Raw genomic sequence first — 23576 nt, forward strand, 5'->3', positions numbered from 1 at the left:
CCCCTTTTCTAAGCAGATGAGGAAAAAAAATCTGTTATTTTCCATGGGTTTTCTTTCCCTTTCTTTTATCATTGAATACATAAATCTAGTGATTTATTAAATCATTGAATCTAGTGATGAGCTTTTTATTTCTATCTCAACAGGGAGGCTATAAGGAAGAAACAAACATAACCAGAGACAGCCTGAGAAAACCGAGGCCACTTTCCTCGTTTTGTAGAAATGGCTAACAGACCTCAGAGACTTCCCTGTGACATCCATAGAAGGCTCCTGATCATGGCATCTTTAGCCTGCAGGATCTTGGTCTTTGGTGTTTTTTCTACGGTGACAGCTTATGGCTGATTTTTACATTTTATCGGACAGGGAGAAATGTGAATACAAAAGCGAAATTGTAGATTTTCAGATACGTGTGATTTGTTATTTACAGACATTTGGACCAATTTACAATGCAAAGCTACAACATAGTGTCTTATCAAACTAGACTTTCTACTCTGTGTTGATGATGTTAAATCAGCATGCAGAACATGTACAAAGAGCCTAGTGATGCCAGGGATAGTCCCAGCTTGTTTTCTAATATCCATTTCATATAGAAACACTTCTTTAGAGAGAATGAGAACTAATAGCATTGAAAGCTATGTTACATTCTCATGAGCTTTGTGCTGGAAACCTCATTGAATTTGTGCCTCTGCTTAGCAGCGCCTTCATTTTACAATCATGTAACACACTGATTTTTAAACACCACTGGTGAATCACATGTGATAAATTATGGAGGATAGCATTTTTCTTTGACCCTTAAGGAAAAAAAAAAGATTTTCTTAGCAGAAATGAATAAAACGTGTACTGTGAGATTGAGGTTTCCTTGACTATAATTTAATTTTAATTGAAATTTAGAGATATGTGATTAACTTGGCTTAATGGTGGAATAAAAAATAAAGAGTTCAAAGAGGCAAACCCTGGTTAGTCGTCCTAATCAAATGAGCATCCTTGTAGACACCTTCTAAAAATAGCTCAGACAGTATCTGCACTTGGTTGCCTTGGAAAATGTTGCTATAGTTGCAAGACACACTTCTGCAAATGGGTGAGCAGTGGGTAAACCTTCATTTTCAGGGTTCACAGTTTCACCAGAGTCTACATTTGACCTCAGCATTAGGAAGGCCAAAGTCATCTTAATTTTTTTTTTCTCTTTTAAGTTTTGCTTAAATGAGTCCTTGTTTAGAATGACAAGTACCAGAATACAAGGGAGTGAAATTGACTATTAATAATGAAACTAAACTGTTAGAGTCCTGTAGTTCAAACTTCAGTCACTATGTCTATATCTAGAATTGTACTTCCATATTAGAGCTCATTACTATTATATAGTATTGCACTTAGACTCTTATTGGGGAATGATCTTTGCATGAATCATGTTTTTAAATTCTTCATTGGTTAATTATAATGATGAGTTATGTTAAATGTATGTCATTTTGATGAGAGCTTTATGTCATCCATTTCCTTTGTCAATAGATATGCATATTTAGCTCCTCATTATAAAGATAATTATTCATGACTTGAATGTGGATTACTTTATACATTTTTGAAAACATGGATATTTGGAGATGCTAAAATCATTTGAAAATATAATTGGTTGGGCATAGACAAGAGATAATTAAAAGTTGGAAGAAGTGAGATTATAAAATGAAGGGCATTTGAATTCACTGTCAGGGAGAATCATTATAAAGTCAAAATCTCAAAAATATCTTTAATGACTTGTCACTTGAAAGCCTAATATTTAAGAAGAAAACATGGTTTTACAAAAATCACCCTCAAATTATTTTGCACATAGTAGATATTGTTCAGTCAGTTCTTCAGAACTTTGACTTCCAGGATACAACCTGTTTCTATTTTTAGTACTACCCAGAATCCATTTTCATAAATAACTAAAATGGATATTTGATAATCACATCTAATCTTCTATTCTTCCACTGTGATGAATGAGGTACTATTTCCATGCACTTCATCAAGATTTTAGGTTGTCTGGAGGACATTTGCATATATTCTTAGCTTATTGCCATGTGAAGTCATGACAAGCTGATGTGACATGATAGGGCAAGGAACTCTGGGAACCTAACCATCTTGTACTCAACAACAACTCATTGTTGGATGTTCCTGTGAAATGATGGTGCTAAATAGAAGTTACCTTCTCAGTGATATACTTTTCTATCCTCCAAGTAAAACATCCTGGTTTTCATTTTTGTTATAATCTTTCGTGACAGTCTTTAAAGATCTACTATCTATCTATCTATCTATCTATCTATCTATCTATCTATCTATCTATAATTTTTTTTGGTGTTTTTCAAGACAGGGTTTCTCTGTATAGCCCTGGCTGTCCTGGAACTCACTTTGTAGACCACACTGGCCTCAAACTCAGAAATCCACCTGCCTTTGACTCCCAAGCGCTAGGATTAAAGGCATGCACCACCACTGCCTAGCTAAAGATATGTATATTTATTTATATTTATAAGCATATATGTGTGTGGTGTTGGTCTGTCTGTGTATCATATGCATACAGGAGCAAGAAGAGGACATTGGACCCCTGAAACTCGATTGCATCCATTTGTGTAACCTAGATGGATGTGGAAGCTAGGAACCAAGTCCAGCTCCTCTGCAAGAGTAGCAAATACTTTTAAACACTAAACCAGCCCTGTGTGATGCCCCCTTAATTTTCACATGTAAATTAAATAAGTAAGGAATTGGAAAACTAGAAAATATTAAAATAGAGCTCAAGATTTGATCCAATAAAAATTTAGTTATAAATTATATTGTTTAATAATCATAATCAATTGGTTAAATGACATTTTTTTCTTAAAAATGCATAACATGGATTCTGGGGTTAGTCAAATAATTTATTCAAAGTCATATAGGGTGGCAAAGTTGTTTTTAGAATCCAGGCAGTCTGACCCACATCTCTAGGTTCACTTAAATAGAATTATCTGGCTAGATATAGAGATTAGAGATGATATATAGATAGATAGATAGATATAGAAATATCAAAATAATATAGAGATATAGAGATATAGGGATGATATAGAGATATAGAGATATAGAGATTGATATAGAGATATAGAGATGATATAAAGATATAGATCAAATTGTATCAATCTAGCACATTGGTTCTTCTTCCAGGTAGCATTTTAAAGTGTTCGTGCTTTCTCTCTAAAATCTGAAAAGTCAAGAATATTGCTCAGTTTTTGTGTATTTTCTACAACAAATCTTGTACATTTGGTTATTTTTTTCATAAGAGATGTGAAATAAGAAAGTGTGTAAGACTATATTTTATTTCAAGATATTCTTCTTCCTTGTAATTCACAGTAAAGTGCAATTCTGTTTGATTTACAACATGTTATAATTGGATGGAGTTTTCAGATTATAATGTTATTTGGCTGAAGTTAAGAACTTGGTGCAGAGGTGTATACGCAAATCTTACTTTCTGCCAGGTGGTGGTGACCCACAAACTTTAATCCCAGCACTCAGGAGACAGAGGCAAACAGATCGTCAGGAGTTTGAGACCAGCCTGATGTACAAAGTGAGTTCCAGGATAGTCAGGGCTACACAGAGAAACCCTGTCTTGAAATACCAAAATTAAACCAATCAACTAAAACACATGACTTGCTAACTATTAGCAAATAGCCTCTGATCCTCTCTTCCTGTAACCAAATGGATTCAATAAGATGCCCAGAGCGTTGTGCTTAGTCTTATACTAAGTCTGGTTGGTCACAAAAAACCACAACCACCACCACCACCACCACCAACAACAACAACAACAAAAACCCCCAAACTTAAAACCCCAAAACAAAACAAAAACAAAACAAAAAACCAACAACAAAAAACAAAAAATAAACAAAAACCAAACTAAACAAAACAACAGCAATAACCAAGCAAGCAAGCAAGCAACCAACCAACCAACCAAATGAACAAAAATGATCTAAACTAAAATTTTTTGGGGAACAATGTTGTAAAATTGTGCAAACACATTAGACAAGATTTTAAAAATGTTTCATGAAAGAATAAAAAGGGTTAGAAGAACCTGGGCTTATGTAGTTCATTATACCTCTGCAGGAGTGACTCCTTTTTTCTGTGTGAATTCTTCCTGAGTGTGTCATTGTTTCTTCACCATGGAGTCTGGTTGCTTTCACCATTCTTGGAGTAGAATCTACTGTTCCTAAGAAGAGTGGCTTTTGCTCATCATCAATGGAGGAGATAAAAGATGACGATCTGCTTTTCCTCTCTTCGAAGTGCTTCTTGGAACTCTGGTAACGTCTTATTGTATCTGTAGAGTCGTCAGCGTCATTTGCACTGTTTTCTTTGCTAAAATCTATCAAGGAAAGGTTATTTTCATAGTGAAAAGTCAAACCTGGGACTTTGCGCACACTATACTAGACGGCTATGAGTAATCTACCTTTTACCTGTGGAAAAATGTAGTCATGTAGAGACTTCTACATTCAAGCATTATTAGATTATCTTCATGAAGTAAACAACTGATTTCAAATTTTAAAGAAGACAAGCAAGAATGAGTTTATGTAGTAAAGAAATGTATATAAAACTATAAATTATAATTTTTAGTCTGAGAATCAGGCTTATTATCTCTTGAGGAAAATGAAGAGACGAGAGAGGATGCGTCCTAATTTTAAAATATCACCACTGTACAGCATGTTATTTTTTTTAACCTTTATGCCCTATCATCTGTGACAATCCTTCACGCATTGTAAAGGTCAAAGCTGGAAGCCACTTCAGTGAAGTCTGGCAGGCTGAATTTCAACCTTAGCTCAGGAAATGGCCTTGACATTCCAGGCAGTTTGGTTGTCTAGCACATTGCAAAGTATATAAAGCTTGAATACAGTGATTGAGGTAGGGTTTTACCTAATTACATCAAGGTCACTGATGCATAGTGATTGCTTCATAGAGACATGTCAAGATATTTCCAGCCCTGAAGGCTGTGTTAGAACATATTTCAGTCAGAAAAACTCAGAAACAAATCTCAGAACTTGTTTCTATTAGTTTCCTGGGGAGAGAGTGTAATTCCCCATCTGGTTCCTGCTAATAACCAACCAACAGAACTCCAAGAGGTATATCATTTTCTAGAGAAAAAATTTAAACAGTGTCCCCATCTACTCTGTGCCTGGATGTGCTCATTTCGTTATTTATAGAAGGCCAAATGAACAGACTTAAGGTCACTCCAGAGAAACTTCCAACTGCTTTTCAAAATTCCCATATGGCAATGAAGTGAAACATAGATGCCTTTTCCTTAAAAAAAAAAAAAAAAAAAAAAAAGAAAGAAAGAAAGAAAAGGAAAAGAAAACTTATAATTTAAACATATTAAATGTCAGAAATCAGCCCAAGGTAAAAATGGACAGTATTTAAAAATAAGCTTCATTTGAAAGGAGTATATTATCAATTAGTTGAAGCCTAGCAAATGCAAAAGACCTAGTGTATTTTCTCTGTGTACCACACTTGTTCAGCAATTCTGTCAGTGTTCTGAGTCCCGTAGACCCTATAACAGTGATTAGTATTCTGGGATATACACGTTCCTACTCAATCATCAATCTAATTGTGAAAATTCAGATAGGTACACGCAAATGTCCTTGTCTTCAGTGTCATTTGCACAACTCTCCCTACATTCTACAGAACTCAACCTTCCTGTCTTCCTTTCTATTTTCTTTTCTTGTCTCTTGCAGAGCCTCCTGAAAAAACAAAACCAAAACCAAAAAAGCAACAAAAACAACAAAAACCCGCCATCAACCTTCATTCTCCCCTTCTTAAGTCCATCACTCAAAAAACATCAGCCACTAAATTTATTTTAGAAAGTTTGAGAAGAGAAGCTTAATTTTCCCACATTTTTACTGTTCTAAATGTTCACAGCGTGGGTTCCCAGCTCCCAACTAAACCTTTTTGCATTTGATAGTCAGAGCAGAGTGGGATTTATATGATCACAAGCTTCCCATCTTCTTGAGATTGACACTCTTTGTCAATATAATATGGAGTTTTCCCTAAGAGGAACTCAAATTAAACTACCCATCCAATCATGTGCCTCACACATCCAAGTGTGAGTAACTGTGGATGGTATGTACCACAGAACACTAGTCTATTGATCACATTTTGGTTTGTAGTTCTCTGTTAATTTTTAAATCTCTACACATGGAGGTTGGAAAGAATTCTCAACAGTTATATTTGTCGATTTTTGAGAGGACCTAGGTTTGGTTCCAAGCATTCACATGGCGTCTCAAAACTATCTAAAAGTCTACAGGTCTCATATCTTCTTCTGACCTGTGTGGGTACAACCCCCACTCTTGGTATACCTACATACTGGCTACACATGGGAATGTTCCATCTCACCTTCTATAAAGGCCTGACCTTAACTTACTAACTCATGGTTTGATATCAGTTGCTTAGACACAAGACATCATAGTTAACATGGATGAATTAAAACAGGCTGGTTTCCACTTATGAGCGGTACACAGACAGGGTGAGTAAGGAATTACTAATATTTAGTCCAATAGTCTAAAAATGCCAATGATTTCACACATACAGACAGTTATTTCTTATATACTTGCTCTTATTAGTTTTTTTTTTTTTTTTCTGGCAACTTTTCAAAAACTAGACTCATCTCTGTCATCTGCCTTCCTCAGAATGGCCTGTGAGGAATTTGTTTTCTGTCTTAGTGATTGATGCAGGAGGAGCCTGTCCACTGTGAGTGAGTGGTTCTACTCCTGTGCGGGCAGTTCTGGGTTGTATCAGAAAGCAGCTTGAGTAAGCCAATAAGCAGTATTTTTCCCTAGTCTCTGCTTTAGGTGCCTGCTCTGAATTCTTGCCTTATTGTCTTGTCTTTCTGCCTCTCCATACCTCAGTGATGGACTCTAAGTTTAAGCCTATTAAACTTCTCCCTCTTCAAATTGGCTCAACATTTTACCACAGAAGTACTCTTAGCAAGAAGTGTATGTAAGTGAATAATGAAATAAATAGAAAAAGGTTGACATTCATGAATGTTTCTGTATTTCACTATATTATGGCTGTCTGTGTGAACAGCTGCATTGGTGAAGCCTCCCCCAAAACAAGCCTTTCTGTTTAATGCCAGCTAAATTAAAAGTTCATTTTCTACGATACAATATAGAAATGGAAATGACAATCCACTTGCAGGCTGAAAATAGAAACTGTCATGTTTAGTCTGGATTCTGGCAGGTGTAATTTATGCTATTGAGCTGTTGAAATCCACTGTTCCTAGCCGTCTAGTACTAGATTTTGATGGTCTGTCCCATTTCTGTCTTTTTGTAGAAAAACTGTATTACTTGATAACCATTAAAAAGTATCATGCAAAGCTTTTCTCCACTCTCCTCATACGCTGTGTAGGCATGCCAGGCAAATATTGTAGATATAGAGCTTATATTCTGAAACAGATCTGAGGAAATTTTATTTTTTCCTTTCTCTAGATATGAGATGACATAATCACCTATTACCATCATTTACAAAGAAGAAATTTTATTTTCTGCTTGTTTAAGTTTCAAATATGCTTTCTGAATCAGATGACTATAAATATTGGTTGTTGCTTATTTCTCCCATTTCTATGAGCTGACAAGACTTTTTACTTCTTTCTTATATCACAGGGCATAATCCTGTGCCATGCATAACTTTCCTCATAGGCATCTCTGTAGCTTCAGAATTAATTAAAGTTCATACAATTAAACTTGTTGATAGAACAGCTGTTCTACCACTGGTAATGGGAAGAGCCTACATTTCAAAAAGTCTTGGAGTAAATACTAAAACTCCCTCTGTCTTTTACAAGTTCTTCCTTTTAGATTCATTCCAACTTGTGTTAGTCAGACCCAACCGGGAGACCTAACTCTTGGTCAAAGAAAGACAATGGATGGGCTCTCTAGGCCTTTGGGTTTTATGGTTCCCGCTGGTGACAATTTGGAGGTCCTCTGAGTACTCTTCAGCCTGTTATTTTAGAAAACATTTCATTAGGAACTTAGAGGCAGGAATAAATTCCTTGTCTTCAGGTACCTTAGGTCCTCTGTAGCTTCAGAAGCTTTGAAGGGGACCCTAATGTAGGTTTCCATACAAATACAAGATTAAACAGTCTTAATCACTAAAAGAAAAATGTCAAGCATTTGGGGAGTTGTCTAAGGATGCACAGTTTTATTTAGGACAAATAGGTTCTAAAGCTCTGTAGTAAAGCAAGATAGGAATGCTTGATGTGTAGTGTGCTTAACACTTGCTGGGAGAAGATCATAAATGCTCTTTCCACATGGAGAAAAGAAGTTATAGTTATACCAAAAAAAAATGGATTGTGGAAATCACTTCTCTCTCACTGTGTGTGTGTGTGTGTGGTATGTGTGCATGTGCTTATGTGTGTGCCCGTGTGCCCGTGTGCCCATGTGTGTGCATGAATATTCAAATGTCTCATTATATATTACAGTTGTATGTAGCTTTTGCTTTTCAACCATGCTTCCAAAGATTTTGAAAAGAAAGAAAGTTTTCAAGAGCACAATGGGTAATAAAAATTAGGTAATTATTTGTTAATGTGGGGAATGTTGGACCATGGTCAAAAGAATGATTTATGGTGAATAATGCCTAGGGGGAACTGGGAAAGAGGCTCCAGGAAAGATGGCAAAAGGCCTTTAACCTCAAGTGTACTTTTGTTCCCAAGATTGTTCTTAGACATGATTTCACACCTCCTGGGGAAAACATTTACATCCAATTTATAATACATATTGATTCTTGTTGGATGTCAGAAGTTAATTTAGAAACTGGTCTGGTGAAAGGATATAACTATTGCTGTCCTTAATGCACCCTGAATCTGGATCTGGCTTTCTATCTTTTTGTGTGCATTCCCAGATATAATCTATAGTATATGTCCAGATATTGTGTTGAAGTTGGTCTGTCCTGAGAAATTTCTTCAGGACAGCCCCGGCTGTCCTGGAACTCACTTTGTAGACCAGGCTGGCCTTGAACTCAGAAATCTGCCTGCCTCTGCCTTCCGAATGCTGGGATTAAAGGCATGTGCCGTGGTGGATATTAGCTGTATTGCTTGTCTTACAGTCTTGGGAAAGGAGGTAGGAAAAGATATCCAGAAAGGATGAGTGGAAGCCATGGTGGGTACTTCTGCTGATTCTGACTGGGAACTCAAGCAGATACAGCCAAACTAGATCTGGCTTTGGGAGGCTCACACTTTTTGCTTCTTCCTCCTTTGATAATGATACAAGGTAACCCAGGCTTTAGATGAAAAATGCCCAGCAGTTCATTTTCTTAGAAATTCACAGTCTCAGCAGGTACAGTACGTCATGGAGGTTGTTTTGTTTTACATCAGCAGTTTCTAAGTAGTAAAACCAATTAAACAGTCCCCCTTTCTAAATTATCATTTTTTTTTTCTTGCTCACAATTTGCTACAAAAATGGAAAACTAAGTTCTGCAGAATTCAGTTGAAATCTCTCTCTCTCTCTCTCTCTCTCTCTCTCTCTCTCTCTCTCTCTGCTGCTATCCTATAAAAAGGATGTAATAAAAATAAAAAAAAGCATAGCTGAATTGACAGTGGCTGTAATTTATAATGTTTTATTTGTCTCTTTGTTACTTAGTGAAAAATGTTCGAAGTGTAGACAAATGTTTGAAAACTAAAAAAAAATGATTCAGGTAAAATAACTAGGAGCATTTAGTATATGTCAGATGCTCACTGACTGTTGTGTAAGCGAGAGGATGATTGGCTTATATCCACAACATTGCTGCCATTACTGGTTATTAATGGCCATTGATACCACAATCATTTGTTAGTGACTACTTTTGTACATTCTATCTAGAGAAGGGGTGGAACAGCACATTCCAAGTATTTGATCGTGTATGTCTTTCTGGTGTATATGAACATATGTGTTTGTGTGAATACTACTACATGTTTTATAATATCCTATCCATAATACCTTTTCTGTGTTAATCTACATTCCACTCTGCTAATCTTGAGTGTATTTTATTCAAAATTGTAGACATCATCATACAATTTTAAGAGTATTTCTAAGACACAATTCATCACTTTAGCACACACAGGGGTAAGCGTAGTCTATCTCTGTAGACCACTTAAGTAGAAGTGATTTTTTCATTGTTTCTGTCATTAGTTTATTTTGCCCAGCCCTTTCAATTTCCATGGCAACAGAAAACATTGCTGAGCCATCATTTCTTCTTTGCTTTATGCAGCATGAAGATTCTCCTTTCGTCTTGGGAACGCTAGCGTCTCTACCTTTGGTGACCCTAGTCACATAGGAGATCCCAGATACTTGTACACCAGAAGTTAAAAAAGGAATTACTCCCCACCACCCTTCAAATATTCTGAGACAACTGCTTCCTGTTGGAAAGTTGTTTTATCTCCTTAGAAGAGATCTGAAGCTCATGGAGACAAACCACCTACATCAACAAATTCATTATGCTTAAATGAACTTGGCAGATGTTCTGACCATTTCTTTAAATATGCTCTATTTGCATTTCAAGGTGGACATGCTAAGGGCTGAATCCCAAGAACTTCCAGGGTCTTGTTGAGTAGGCAGTGGGAACCTATGCAGGACTTTTCTCTGTCTGCCTGTTTCCTGATTTTAGGCTCTTCTTGTCCGTGGTGTTTCTGCCAGTCAGTTTCATGAGACCATCAATGCTCCTGGAATTCTGCCTTCAAGGCTTTCTCAGTAAGCTAACACTAAACTCATTGGTACATTCCCTGGGAAGCTTTTACTTTATGTAGCTCAAGGTCCTTCAGTTTAGGAAATTCTTTGGAAATTTTATATTCTTATATACTGCTCTCTCTCTCTCTCTCTCTCTCTCTCTCTCTCTCTCTCTCTCTTTTCCCCCCCCGCATGTGTGTGTGCGCGCGCATGTGTGTGCGCGCATGTGTGTTTTCTACAAGATAATTTTATTTCACAAACTGGCATGAAAGGTCTCCTAAAGAGCATTAGACTAGGGAGACAGGGACTAAATTACTTTCAGCAAAATTTGCACTTTCCAGCACCAGCCTAGAATCCCAAAGACTTAAAAAGGTTGTGAAGCTCTTGTTTCTCATCATCCAACTCATGCTAACACACTGGCTTGCCAGGAAACTTCAGAATGATACAGGAGGGCATATCTCTTGCCATCTACACTTTATATAAAATAGATCTCAAAGACTAAGGCTGCGATAAAGGGAATGTTTCAAATGCCAATAGAAATGTCTGGGTGCATGAACACTGTGTGAATTGGGACATGATTTCAAGGTCTTATCAGAAGATAAAAAGGTGAGATTATTTGCTTTGAGAATGGGGAAAGTGAACAAGATTGAAAGTGGATTTAATAAATCTTCAACCCCATTGGAAACAATACTACATCAGCAGGCTGTTCCTCATTTCCACTGAGATAAAACCAAGAGATTAACACCAGGATGAAGGATTTAGATTAAGTCTATGGAAAAACAGCTTGACATCAGTGGTGCTGTTTTAGAAAAAAAAGTCACCAATGGAACAAAGAAAGCCATTGCAGAAAATAATTTGCTTATTTATGAATACTTTATGCAGTTGGCTAAATGACTCAACTATTGATCCAAGACAAATGACACTCATCAGATGATTTTTTGATTTTGTTTTTGCTGTAGGCATCTAGAGTTTGATAGAGAAAAAAAAAGACGATTATGCCAATAATACAAGCAGAAGACAGACTTTGACAATTTTATAAGAGGAATGTACCTTGGAAATTCACAATAATATCATTTTGTATTTAAAGTGATTAAGAAATGCTCATGTTAAATCTATCACAAACCATAATTTCAGAAAGTGAAATAGTCTGGTCTGCCTGTGAGTTGTGAATGTATACTTGTATTTGTGAGATTTTGAGTGTTTTAGAAGCAGGATGAAAATTCCCTTTCAATGAATGACATATGGGAAAACACAGAAACAATGTACATAAAAGAGAGTAGAGTTAGTGAAGATTTTTTTCTCAATTTGTTGGTTGCCAATTTGTCCTAATGATGGTGTCTTTTGTCTGACAGAAGCATTTAAGTTTTATGAGATCCCATTTATCAACTATTGATTTTAGAGCCTGAGCCACTGGCTGCTGTTCAGGAAAATTCCCCCTTGCAATGATTTTGAGGCTCTTTCCAACTTTCTCTTCTATTAGATTCAGTGTATCTGGTTTTACATTGAAGTCCTTGATCCACTTGGACTTGAGCTTCGTGCAAGATGATAAATATGGATTCATTTTCATTCTTCTATATACAGAATACCAGTTAGACCACCATTATCTATTGAAGATGCTTTCTTTTTTCCACTGTATGTTTTTGGTTTCTTTGTCAAAGATCAAGTGACCATAGCTGTGTGGGCTTACTTCTTGGTTATCAGTTCTATTATGTTGATCAACCTGTCTGTCTCTGCACAATAATATGTAGTTTTTATTACATATTTAATATTTATTAAACATAATAATATTTCTTTGTATTACAGCCTGAGGTCAGAAATGATGATTCCCCCAGAAGTTCTTTTTATTGTTGAAAATTGTTTTGGCTATCCTGAACTTTGTTTGTTTGGGTTTTTTTTCCCATATGAAGTTGAGAATTGCTCTTTCCATGTTTGTGAAGAATTGTGCTGAAATTCTGATGGGGAATGCATTGAATCTGTAGATTGGTTTTGGTAAGGTGGCTGTTTTCACTATGTTAATCCTTCCTATCCATGAGCATTGAAGATTTTTCTGTCTTCTAACCCTACACCAGGTAGAGGGCTAATATTCAAAATATATAAGGAACTCAAGAAGTTAACCTCCAAAAAATCAAATAGCCTAGTTAAAAAAAAATAGGATACAGAGCTATACAGAGACTTCACAGCAGAATAATCTTAAACAGCTGAGAAACACTTAAAGAAATGATCAAAGTTCTTAATCAGAGAAATGCAAATCAAAATTACCCTGAGATTCCACCTCACACCAATCAGAATGGCTATGATCAAAAACTCAAGTGGTAGCACATGCTGGCAAGGGTGTGGAAAAAGAGGAACACTCCTCCATTGCTGGGATTGCAAAATGCTACAATCACTCTGGAAATCAGTCTGGAAATTCCTCAGAAATTTGGAAATAGTTCTACCTGAAGATCCAACTATACTACTCTGGGGCATATACCCCCCCAAATGCCCCTCCATAACACAAGAACACATGCTCTACCACATTCAAAGCAACCTTATTTATAATGGCCAGAAACTGGAAACAACTCAGGTGTCACTAAACTGAAGAATGGATACAGAAAATGTGATTAATTTACACACTGGCAAACTTACTATTCAACTATTAAAAAAAATGACAGTGTCATGAATTTTGCAGGCAAATGAATAGAACTAGAAAATATCATCCTGAATTAAGTAACTCAGACCAAAAAGGACATACATGGTATGTACTTACTCATTAGGGGATATTAGCCAAAAAAAATACCCAATACCTAGGATACAACCCACAGACAGTAAGAAATGTACCAAGCAGAAAGGTCCAAGTGAGGATATTTTAATCCCACTTAGAAGGGGGAAGAAAACAATCACAGGAGGCAGAGGGAAGGAGGGAGCTTGGTGGAAGAGGGCAGGGGGTGGGGAAAATCAGAACAGGGTTAGGTAAGGGGAGGGGAAGAATAGGAGAGGAGCCCAGAGGGCCAAAAGAATGATGGAAATAAGCAGCCTTGGGCAGGGGGCGGGGAAGGAGAGTGGTGGTGTGAGAGATGGGGGGACCTTCTAGGAAGTACCAGAGACCAGGGTGGTGAGAGACTCTCAGAACTCAATGGGAGTGACCTTAGCCAAAATGTCCAACACATTTTGGGAAAGTGAACTTGAAGAGTCCAGCTCAAGTATATAGACAGAGACTCAAGTGTAGAGACTGCTTTACTAACACACAGTTAAAATTTCTGACCCAGAATTGTCCCTATCTAAAAGAATTGCAGGGACAAAAATTAGAGAAGAGACTGAAGGAAAGGTGGTCCAATGACCAGTCCAACTTGGGATCCATCTCATGCAGAGGGGGCACCAAGGCCTGAGAATGTTACTGATGCTGTGATGTGCTTACAAACAGGAGCCTAGCATGGCTATCCTCTGAGAGGCCCTACTAGTAGCTGACTGAGACAGAAACAGATACTTACACCCAAGCATTGTACTGAAGTTGGTGACCTTTATGGTAGAATTAGGGGAAGGATTGAAGAAGCTGAAGGGGAGAGTGATCTCATAGGAAGAACAGCAGTCTCAACTAATCCAGACCTTAGGGAGCTCCTAGAGACTAAGTTATCAACTAGGAACATAGAATGGGCCAGTCAAAGGCTAGCATATATATAGAAGATGTCTGTCTGGTCTGGCCTCAATGGGGGAAGATGTGCTTAATCCTCTAGAGACTTGAGGCCCCAGGGAAGAGGGAGGCCTAGGTGTGGAGCACCATCTTGGAAGCAAGGGGGAGAAGGAGGAATGGGATGAGGAACTGGGTGGAGGACTGGGAGGAGGAAGTGACTGGAATGTAAATAGAATAAATAATTAAAATTAAAAAATATGAGTTTAATTCACTAAAAATGGATATCAACCTAGTAGATGATATTCACTAGGGAAAATATTTCAAGTGAATAGAGCTAAGAAGAGAATTTGAAATAAAAAGACAAAAATGAGGAAGAAGAAGGTTATGCATGGTATTCAATTTGGGTTTCTTCTCTTTCTTCTAGTGGCTTAATCTGGTCTAAAAACTACAGTCCTCTGGTTTCAGCTCCTGAGTACTAGAGTCATGGACATATATTATTGTGCTTGGCTCATTCAACAGATAATTTTGCATCTATGCTGAGCCTTCAAGTTTCTGAGAACCAGTATATCACATTTCTATGAAGTTTATAATTCACAGGTAGACAGCACCGAGAAGTCGAGTTTTGAATAACTACAACTAAAATAAAAGCTTCTGAATTGAAGCTTATTTTTATACCGAGTGGCAAAGCAGAAGAGTTCATGGGACTAGTAAGAGGATGATAATATAAAATAAAAGACTCAAAGAAGAAGGTAGAAGCCAACTCTATGAACACTACACAGATAGGGGAATCTGATCTCTTTAGGAATGAGCCCTACCTCAGTTATCCAACCCCAAAATTTCAGTCTTAAATACATTTTACATACATATGATCACACTAACTGGGCTCTGTAGATTGCCTCTCTCTCTCTCTCTCTCTCTCTCTCTCTCTCTCTCTCTCTCTCTCTGATAGGCCCTTTCTCTCCTTCAGTGATGCAGATATAGGCCAGATTAGACCAGATTAAAAGTAGATAAAGGCAGGTTTATTAGGAGGCAGCTCTTGGGTGGGTTCACAGATCTCACAGGTGGAGGTCAGTGAAGTCATACATCCAGACAAAAGCAAGGTGATTTTATAGGGTTTAGGTGAGGAGTGATGATGTGCTAGCGAGGAGCTGGGATTGTGTCTATCCATGGGCAAAAATTGAGCCCCTGGGTTCTTAGAAATGCAGAGGAGCAGTGATGATGTGTTATCTTGGAGTTTTCTCCAAGTGGGTGAGTGGAGATTCTCTGTGTGGGCTGGGTTGGCAGATGGGGTTTCCTGATTTCTGCTGGGAGATGAGCAGGAGTTCTAGGCTAAAGGAGTTCTAGGCTAACAGTAGCTATATTCTCTCTCTCTCTCTCTCTCTCTCTCTCTCTCTCTCTCTCCATCTATCTATCTATCATCTTTATTTGTACCTATATCTGTATCTTATTTATGTCTATATGTAATAATAACAAGTCATAAATTTGAGAAGGAACAAGGGCATAGGAAGAGTTGGAGTGGGAAGAAAAAAAAGTGGAAGTGTTGCAAATATGTACCCATTTATGAAACTCTCAAAAAATCTAAAAGTTTAACTTAATAGCACCTACAAGTGAATATACAGAATGGGAAGTTCTTAGAGGAATTTAGATATATGGGTGACATAAATGTAATTGGATATAGGGAAAAGTCTCATCAGTAGCCCATCATGCAGAAGAAACAAAAAATAGAGTAACATTTACTTGGTAAGGTGAGTTAGTTGAAACCTATTTTAGTATTCTAAGGGAGCAGATGATGATATCTAGGCTCAGCATCATTGCTATAGAGATGGAGATTTAGGAAGTAATGGACACCTAGTTTTGAGAGTAGAAATGCTAGAGATAGCAGTAACAAGCCTTAGCAACACTAGGAATTCTGCATAGTTTGACAAGCCAAGACCCTACATATGTCTGTGGAACTGATTTGAATGGTGTGAACATTTGCAAAGCAATAGGTATTGAGAAGAATCTGAATTTCAAAGCAGCATTAGGAGATGCCTTTGAGAGCTTAAGAAGATAGTTTAATAAAAAGTGGGATTCACAGTATTGAATCTCATCCAGTCTTTGATTTAAGATATAAATATCTGTACTTCCCAAATGAGGACAGAATGTAATGAGACATATATGATATTAATCAGAGAAAAAAGTATATTATATATAAAGAAAGCAGGAGCTATCTTAAGAAAGTCTGGAGTCTGAGGAGAGAGCTCTGTCTATAAAGTCCTTGTCTCATAAAAATGAAGACATGAATTTAATCCCTACAACCCAGATAAAAATGTTGAGATATTTCATAGAAGGCAGAGAATTTCTTTAGTTCAATGGCTAGCCAGACTAGCTTAGTGGTGAAAACCAGGCCAGGGAAGAAGTCCTAAGGATAACACCTAAGGTAGGTTTATGGTTTTGTTTTTTTGCCTCTACACACATGTATACTCATGGTGAGCCACAGACATGAAGCAATGAGTATTCATCAGGAAGAATTTACTCACAGTGTGCTGCTGCGGGGTTAAGTAAGATCAGCATGCCCTGAAGTGCAAATTTCTTCATCAAATCTTTGTCTTGGCTGCAAGGCTCACTTTTGTATGTCTGTATCTGGGATGTTACTAGAGGGTATTTGTTTACAATCAGTATACCCTATTTCTCTAGTGTTGTCCTTGAAGCCATGGAGTGGTTTTGTTGAATGATGCAATTTAAAGATATCAATCCCAAACAAGAAACAATCTTATTAGTTTGGGAACCAAAGTGATTCTCCTAATCCAATCAAAGCATGAATTAAACTTACTATTTACTCAGGAAGAGCTAGTCACCATCTGCTGTAGATTAAACTTTATGAGTAGAATAAATTCATTACCTTTTTCCCCTTCACTTTCAAAGGACAATCGCCTTCTCCGAAGTTTACCGGTGTCTCCTTCAGAATCATTTACAGATTGGGACTGAAGCAAAAGACCAGCCATTGTTAGTGGAACTCAAAGATAAACATAGAAAGTTACTCAACTTGAAGATGATGTATTACCAGTGAACTCCTTACTATGTTATATGGCACCAACCCTTTAAATCTCAAGAATTAGATTTTTGGCAAATAGCTACAACATTTTGCTTGAAAGTTGTCTCTAAATTGTAAAACAGATTGATAGATTCTACTTCTTTCAAAATTTTATTGGGGAAACAATGATGTGCAGAAGTTATGAGTTAAGAATGTTAGGATCCAGCATTAGCATGTAGAGAAAAATCTTTAAAAAAACTAAAACTTAGAAATCAGAGAAGAACCTGTATTATTGCCAACAAAATGTATGAATCAATTGACAATAGCTAAGATGCATGAATTATATGATAATGAACATGAGAGTAAATGTTACAATAAGTATATGATTTAAAGACAGTAGGTGTTGCATTAACAGACCTTTATTAGACTGTTTCAGCTCCTCCTCCTCTTTGATTGCCTGTACCATATCAATCTTGTAAACAGAAGCCTCAAACTATTCATTTGTGTATTGTCTGTACATCGGTACAAAGGAGTTATCTGAGGTTTGTATTTGCTTTTTAGACAAAACCAGAATGAGGTTGGTGACATGTGACCAAGTTCACAGTAAAGTTCGATAAAAACTATCATGAAAATATTCTTAAGAACTTCAGACTTCGAAGTGTATGTTTTAATATTTCATTGGTTTGAAAAGAAGGAGTTAACTCAGTCGGTGCGTTACAACACTGAATGGCAACCTTGTGACCCTGGCAACTGCTGTTTCTTAAGTCCCTCCCAGTGCCTGCAAATGACTACAACTGTATGGTGACTCAAATTTAACACCATTTAAACTAAATACCGATTTAGGGGATTTTTTTTCTCCATAGAATATACTAGATCATATGTAAATACACTGGGCAAATACCAAGTACTCAGTGTTTGATGTGTGTGAAATAGGCACTTAGAATAGGAATGGAGTTTCTGAAATTTGGGGGACTAACTTAGTAATAACTGTGAACTACAATGTAAGTTCTCTCTCCACAGAATAGGACTAGTTCAGAAATCATAGTTCATAATGGAGCACAGTAAGAGCCACACTCTCAAAATTATTTTAGGTTAAGTAAAATATATTATTAAAAATAAAATATTATTTCACTTAGGCCATATATTATTCACTCCATAGCCTAGATTTTTACTTTATTTTAAGACAATTGATTCATAGTTCTTGAATTTGAAAATTGAGATTAGGATAAATTTAAACTTGAATAAGTCTAACCTTTTAAATATTACAGAGAAACCAATAGCAACTGATATAGTGAAAAATAATAGATGAGAGAATATTCTATCTAAGACAAACTCTTTTAGGCTATCCATAAAATCACTCATTTCCCTTCAAATAATTAGTATATACAAACAAGTCTAAGAATTTCTCAAAGGTCAAATTTAATTGACCCTTTAAAATTATTTAACATCTTTTAATATTGAATTCCTGCCATACAATTTACTAATTTCAATATTCAGCTTGCCTTTTCTCTAGGTAGTTAATATTGATAAACTTTTGTTGCAGTAATTTGCTTGATATTTTCAGAAGCATTTGGGAAATTTAAGAATGACATTTCAGGGATGCACAGATCAACACTGGGCTTCTACCTTGGCACTTTCATGTCTCAGGTTGAAAGTCAGTTCTAGATTCGTCAGAAAGTGATCAGAAAATTCTGGATACATATCCAAGACCTCTAATAAGTCTTCTCGCTGAATCTTATGCAGGTCACAGTACGTAAGTGCTCTCACATCTGCATTCGACTTGCCAGGTTTGGCATAAAGATGAACCATTTCCCCAAAGATATCATTTTTTCCTAAAAATACACCAAAAGAAGAAAAGAAGGAGGAGGAGGAAGAGGAGGAGGAAGGGGGAGGAGAAGGGAGGAAAGAACAAAAGAAAGAAAAGGAAGACGAGAAAGGGGATTAATTAAATGTCTTCTTTATAAAAGTAGAAAGGGACACTGACCAACTGACAAATCATTGGACCAAAGATCTCCAATGTAAGATCCTATACAAACAGGTACATGGACAGCAAAATTCTGTGTCTGGACTTATTGTACTGTTTTTGTTGACTGTAACTTTGCTGTTATAAATCTTTGAATCTGCTATAATCTCTTTTATTTCTTTATGTTGCTACATAAGCATCATCATTTTGTTACATCCCTGAGTGCTAACCATGGATCTTGATCTACGGTTTCCTAAATCTACTTCCAGATAGAAGTGCTCTGAGGCTGTCAGTCCAGGAATTTGAGAGGCTAAAATGAATTTGATTGATGATCTTTCTGTTGAGCAGGATCCTGTCTGGAGCTCTTGCCAATTACCAGCGCCACCACTCCTCAGCACTCACCGACACTGACAAGTGACATCAATGTACCTTGTTTCTTCAAGTTACCGGTTTTGGATTTGCCTTTAATGAATATATCAATTTATTTATATTGTTCAGTTCTTTGTCTTCCACATATATAATCATGGTTCTGGTCACATGCTCTTTGCTCTGAAACTTTGTGCCCTTTGCCCTTCTATAAGTACTGGTGGTCCTCTCCACCACCTCTCCATTACCTTTGCCTAACCATGTGCTGTCTGATATTCAACTTTTTTCAATGAGACTAAGAATAACCTGTATTTCTGAGGAGTATGTAGGGGAAGGACACTGTGTCAAATGTTTATGTAGATTATCATGTTATCCCTCAAAATAATTTTACAAAGATGTGATTGTTATCCAAAATTTGTAAGTATTGAAACAAGTTTAAAGAGGCAAAATGATGATTACGCCATTACTTCTTAGTTCGGTAAAGTGGGGGAAGGAAAAGAAGCCAGGATTAAAACCCATTCCATTTGACATTAGAATTAATATCCTTATCTTCCTATATATCAAACCTCCAAATATTTCCCAAAATTTCATGGCCATTTTTTTGTTCTTGAGCATCAAGTTACTCACATGGCATATGCCCTTAGCAAATAATGATAGGCTACTTTATGAAGTCATTTTGAAAGGTTGTTAGTAGCAATGCAAAGCAGTACTTTCTTCACATATCCTGAAGGTTCTTTTCAGATTAAGAAAATTTCTCTATGCATTATGTTGACTTTTATATCTCCAACTTTGGGAGATATCAAAGATGTTTCAACAATAAAGCTTTAACAAGTCAAAAATGCTGGAATGCTCTTATTGAAAATGAGAATTTAATAAGGAAAAGTCAAAACAATATATTAATAATGTTAAAAAAATTATATTAGTGAGATGGCATTAGGCACAGGTTAAATAAATACTTTTAGACCTTTGAAAACCAGAATGAATAATAATTTTGATGCTAACTTACATGGAAATTAAAACAAGAGAGTAGTTCTTGAAATTCTTTAGTTTGGATGGCTTAGTCTAGACACCTTTTTTTTTTCATGGCTCTGAACTGTATTAGCATGGAATTTTTACTTGAATTATCTTCCATAATTATAGATGAACAAGAAGGAAGACCTGTGATGCTGAGCAGCACTCTATAGTCATTGTTATCTAAGTGCAGAGGCTAAGTGTCATTCATGTAGAAGCCATGACAGGCTGGCTTAAAGGTTAGCCTCTACTTTCCATTAACACATCAAGAGAAGCTGTCAGGGTCAAGTCCAGAGAAAACTCTCCCTTGAGAAGCAACCTTGAGGTGATGATGTAGCATATTTCTACTCCTTGAATCTTTATTGGTTTAGAAATCAAAGTAAGCACTATCTTAATTTGGGAATTTTAAAAACTGTAATCATAACAAAAATTTCAAAAGAGCAAGGGAATCACTTACACCTCTTTGTTCATGTAGGGCATCTAATGAGCTCAACTCAGGATCTGTCCAACAATGAGCAGATACTGCTCCGAATTAATGTTCAGGTGTGAGCCCTGAGACCTGAGTGGAAAGAAACCATCCAACTGCACATATAAAATGAGTGATTGATAATACTTGGGGTTGAACCCAGGGCCTCGACTATGTGAGGTGAGGGCTCTCCCTCCAATCTGCACCTCTAGGTCTGTATTCCTAATATCTAATGGAACTGTATATTAAATCTATGAGAAAACACTTAGTTTTCAGACACTGGAGGTAGTGTTACTGGAGAGGGAGCTTGATCCTGTAGTTACGTGGTCAGAGAGAATGAGAATAGACTTGACTTTTTCTGTTCCTTTCTCCATTACCCTAACAGTCCAAAGAAATGTTAGGAGTTCATATAAACAGGGTTCGTTTTTAAAGAGACACATTAGACTAAACATGGACTTTCCTTTACATACAAAACCATGTTTTGCTCATTTGGTATTCTATCATTCCTAGTCCTGATAATATACTCACGGCTTCATTCTACTAAGTAAGGACTCCAATTTCCTTTCTAAGTATATGGCAAATAAATGAAATTTATTAAGATTTCATCATTTCATGAGATAAACATGAGCTTATCTCATGCTACTGTAGGGACTTGCTAATTAGTATGTCTACAACATTGAGTATTTCATATTAAATGGCAACCATGAAGCTGAGATCACGCATGAAAAGAAAAATATTGACTGTTTTTGTACATTTGACCTCAAATGTCTAAATAGCTGTCAACTGTTAAAGAGAATCATAAGAATATTTAAATATTAAACAAAAATGGAGACATTAAGAAAAGATATTTCTGCAAGATTAATTTGATATATGTTTGAATTGAAATAAAGCTTTAAAATGATCAATGCTACACTTCTTATCAACCAGTCTATTCATCTGTAATTCTAAACTAATGAGTGGTTGCAACCTCTCCTAGATGATGTTGTCATTATTTCCAGGCTAAAACACTCACCAAGAATAGCTACCACTATATCATCCTTGAGGATTTCAATGGAGCCTCTGGATAAGAAGTACAGTGCAGTTAGAACATCCCCACAGTGAACCAGGGTGTCTCCTGGAGGGGCATGGGTGGTTTTGAACTTCATTGCCAGAGCTCTAAGACAGCCTTTACTTGCTCCTCGAAAGGCTTTGCAGTTTTGTAGCAAAGTCTGGTTCAGGTGCAGGCAAATGTCAGCTTGTAAACATTCTGGAAATCCCTTTAAGACCTGAAAGGAAAAAATAGAGAGTTTGATACTACCAGAACACCAGGCATTTCAGCTTGAAATAAAGTCTATTTCTTGCTCACTGACCTGCAGATGCAGTAATTGTCACAAGAATATATATATATAATGCATCATATCCCTTAATGAATACTTGGTTTGATAAACATATCAGAAGTTTTAACTCCATATTGTTCTGTGAATTAACTGCAGATATTCAACTCAAAGCAACTGCTGTCTCATTAAAATGTTATGTCTACACATTTCTCATTGCTTCTTTTTGTCTGCATTAGGCCATGTCGTATCATGTTGTACTTGGATAGAATACGATGTGACAATCAAAAGAAGACTGGTGAAAGGCAAAATGACTCAAAAGATGAAACACCTTTTGAAGCAATTTCAAGTCAATTTAAATTGCCACCATGGACCTACATCTTATTGGATGCAGGTATTGCATTTGCAAATATCATAACCAATGCAATGTTCTTAGTCAATTCTCTTTGGAATAGTTGTTTTTTCTATACAAATTATTTACACTAAAAATTTTGACAAACACTGGAAATAAAGGAAAGGAGAACAGTTGATGTACTTTGAAAGTAAAGTTTAACTTTTAGTAACGGAAATCATGTTACTTTTGAAAGCTTAATGGTTAATTTCAAATCCAAGGGACAGACAAAACAAAAGTTTTTGATGAATGCCCCCCAATTTGAATAGAATAAAGCTATTTTTACAAAATTATCAGTGCACTGTAGGTTGGCCTTTATTTTTTTGTCTTATTCTCTGGGGTGTCGCATAAAAGCTTTACTTTCTATCCCAACTTTCCCCTGCAAGTATAAGCAGTATACTTTGGAGTGGATGGAGGGAGCATTGTACAGAACAATTACAGGGTGATAATGTATTTAGTGATTTTTCTTTTCCTGATATTTGTTGGCTCAGACTTAGTATATAATTCAATTTAACCAAAAGTAATCGTAAATTGGCTATAATTTAGATGTATTTAGTCCATAAAGAAATTTAAAAATGAGTTATATTTGAGTCAAACTATGATTGTCAGTGTTTGAAATACTAAAACAACCACATGGATCCAGCTTCTATTGAACCACCATTTAATATAGCTACCAAATTGACTATGGTATAACATGAAAGCATTTTTAATGTATATGAAGCACGGCTGCCACATTATTATTTTATTATTTTTTTTCTTGCTTTCTTCATCTACAGAGAGTA

The 23576-nt window shown here is 36.4% G+C and overlaps 1 protein-coding gene across 5 annotated transcripts in view; it reads right to left on the reverse strand.

The window, feature by feature from the left end:
• Positions 1-23576, reverse strand: part of Kcnh7 (potassium voltage-gated channel subfamily H member 7) — a 456981-nt gene that overhangs the window by 18048 nt on the left and 415357 nt on the right. For 2 of the 5 annotated variants that reach the window (XM_021154171.2, XM_029472738.1), the window contains 4 exons: positions 22103-22357; positions 18911-19116; positions 17153-17234; positions 4085-4348 (listed from right to left, as the gene is read on the reverse strand). In XM_021154171.2, the coding sequence (XP_021009830.2) occupies positions 4085-4348; positions 17153-17234; positions 18911-19116; positions 22103-22357 (807 nt within the window). The remainder of the gene's footprint in view (positions 1-4084; positions 4349-17152; positions 17235-18910; positions 19117-22102; positions 22358-23576) is intronic. The other 3 variants (XM_021154157.2, XM_029472734.1, XM_029472737.1) reach the window with 2 other exon arrangements.

The sequence above is a fragment of the Mus caroli genome, chromosome 2 (genome assembly GCF_900094665.2).
Source record: "Mus caroli chromosome 2, CAROLI_EIJ_v1.1, whole genome shotgun sequence".
NCBI classification, from domain to species: domain Eukaryota; kingdom Metazoa; phylum Chordata; class Mammalia; order Rodentia; family Muridae; genus Mus; species Mus caroli.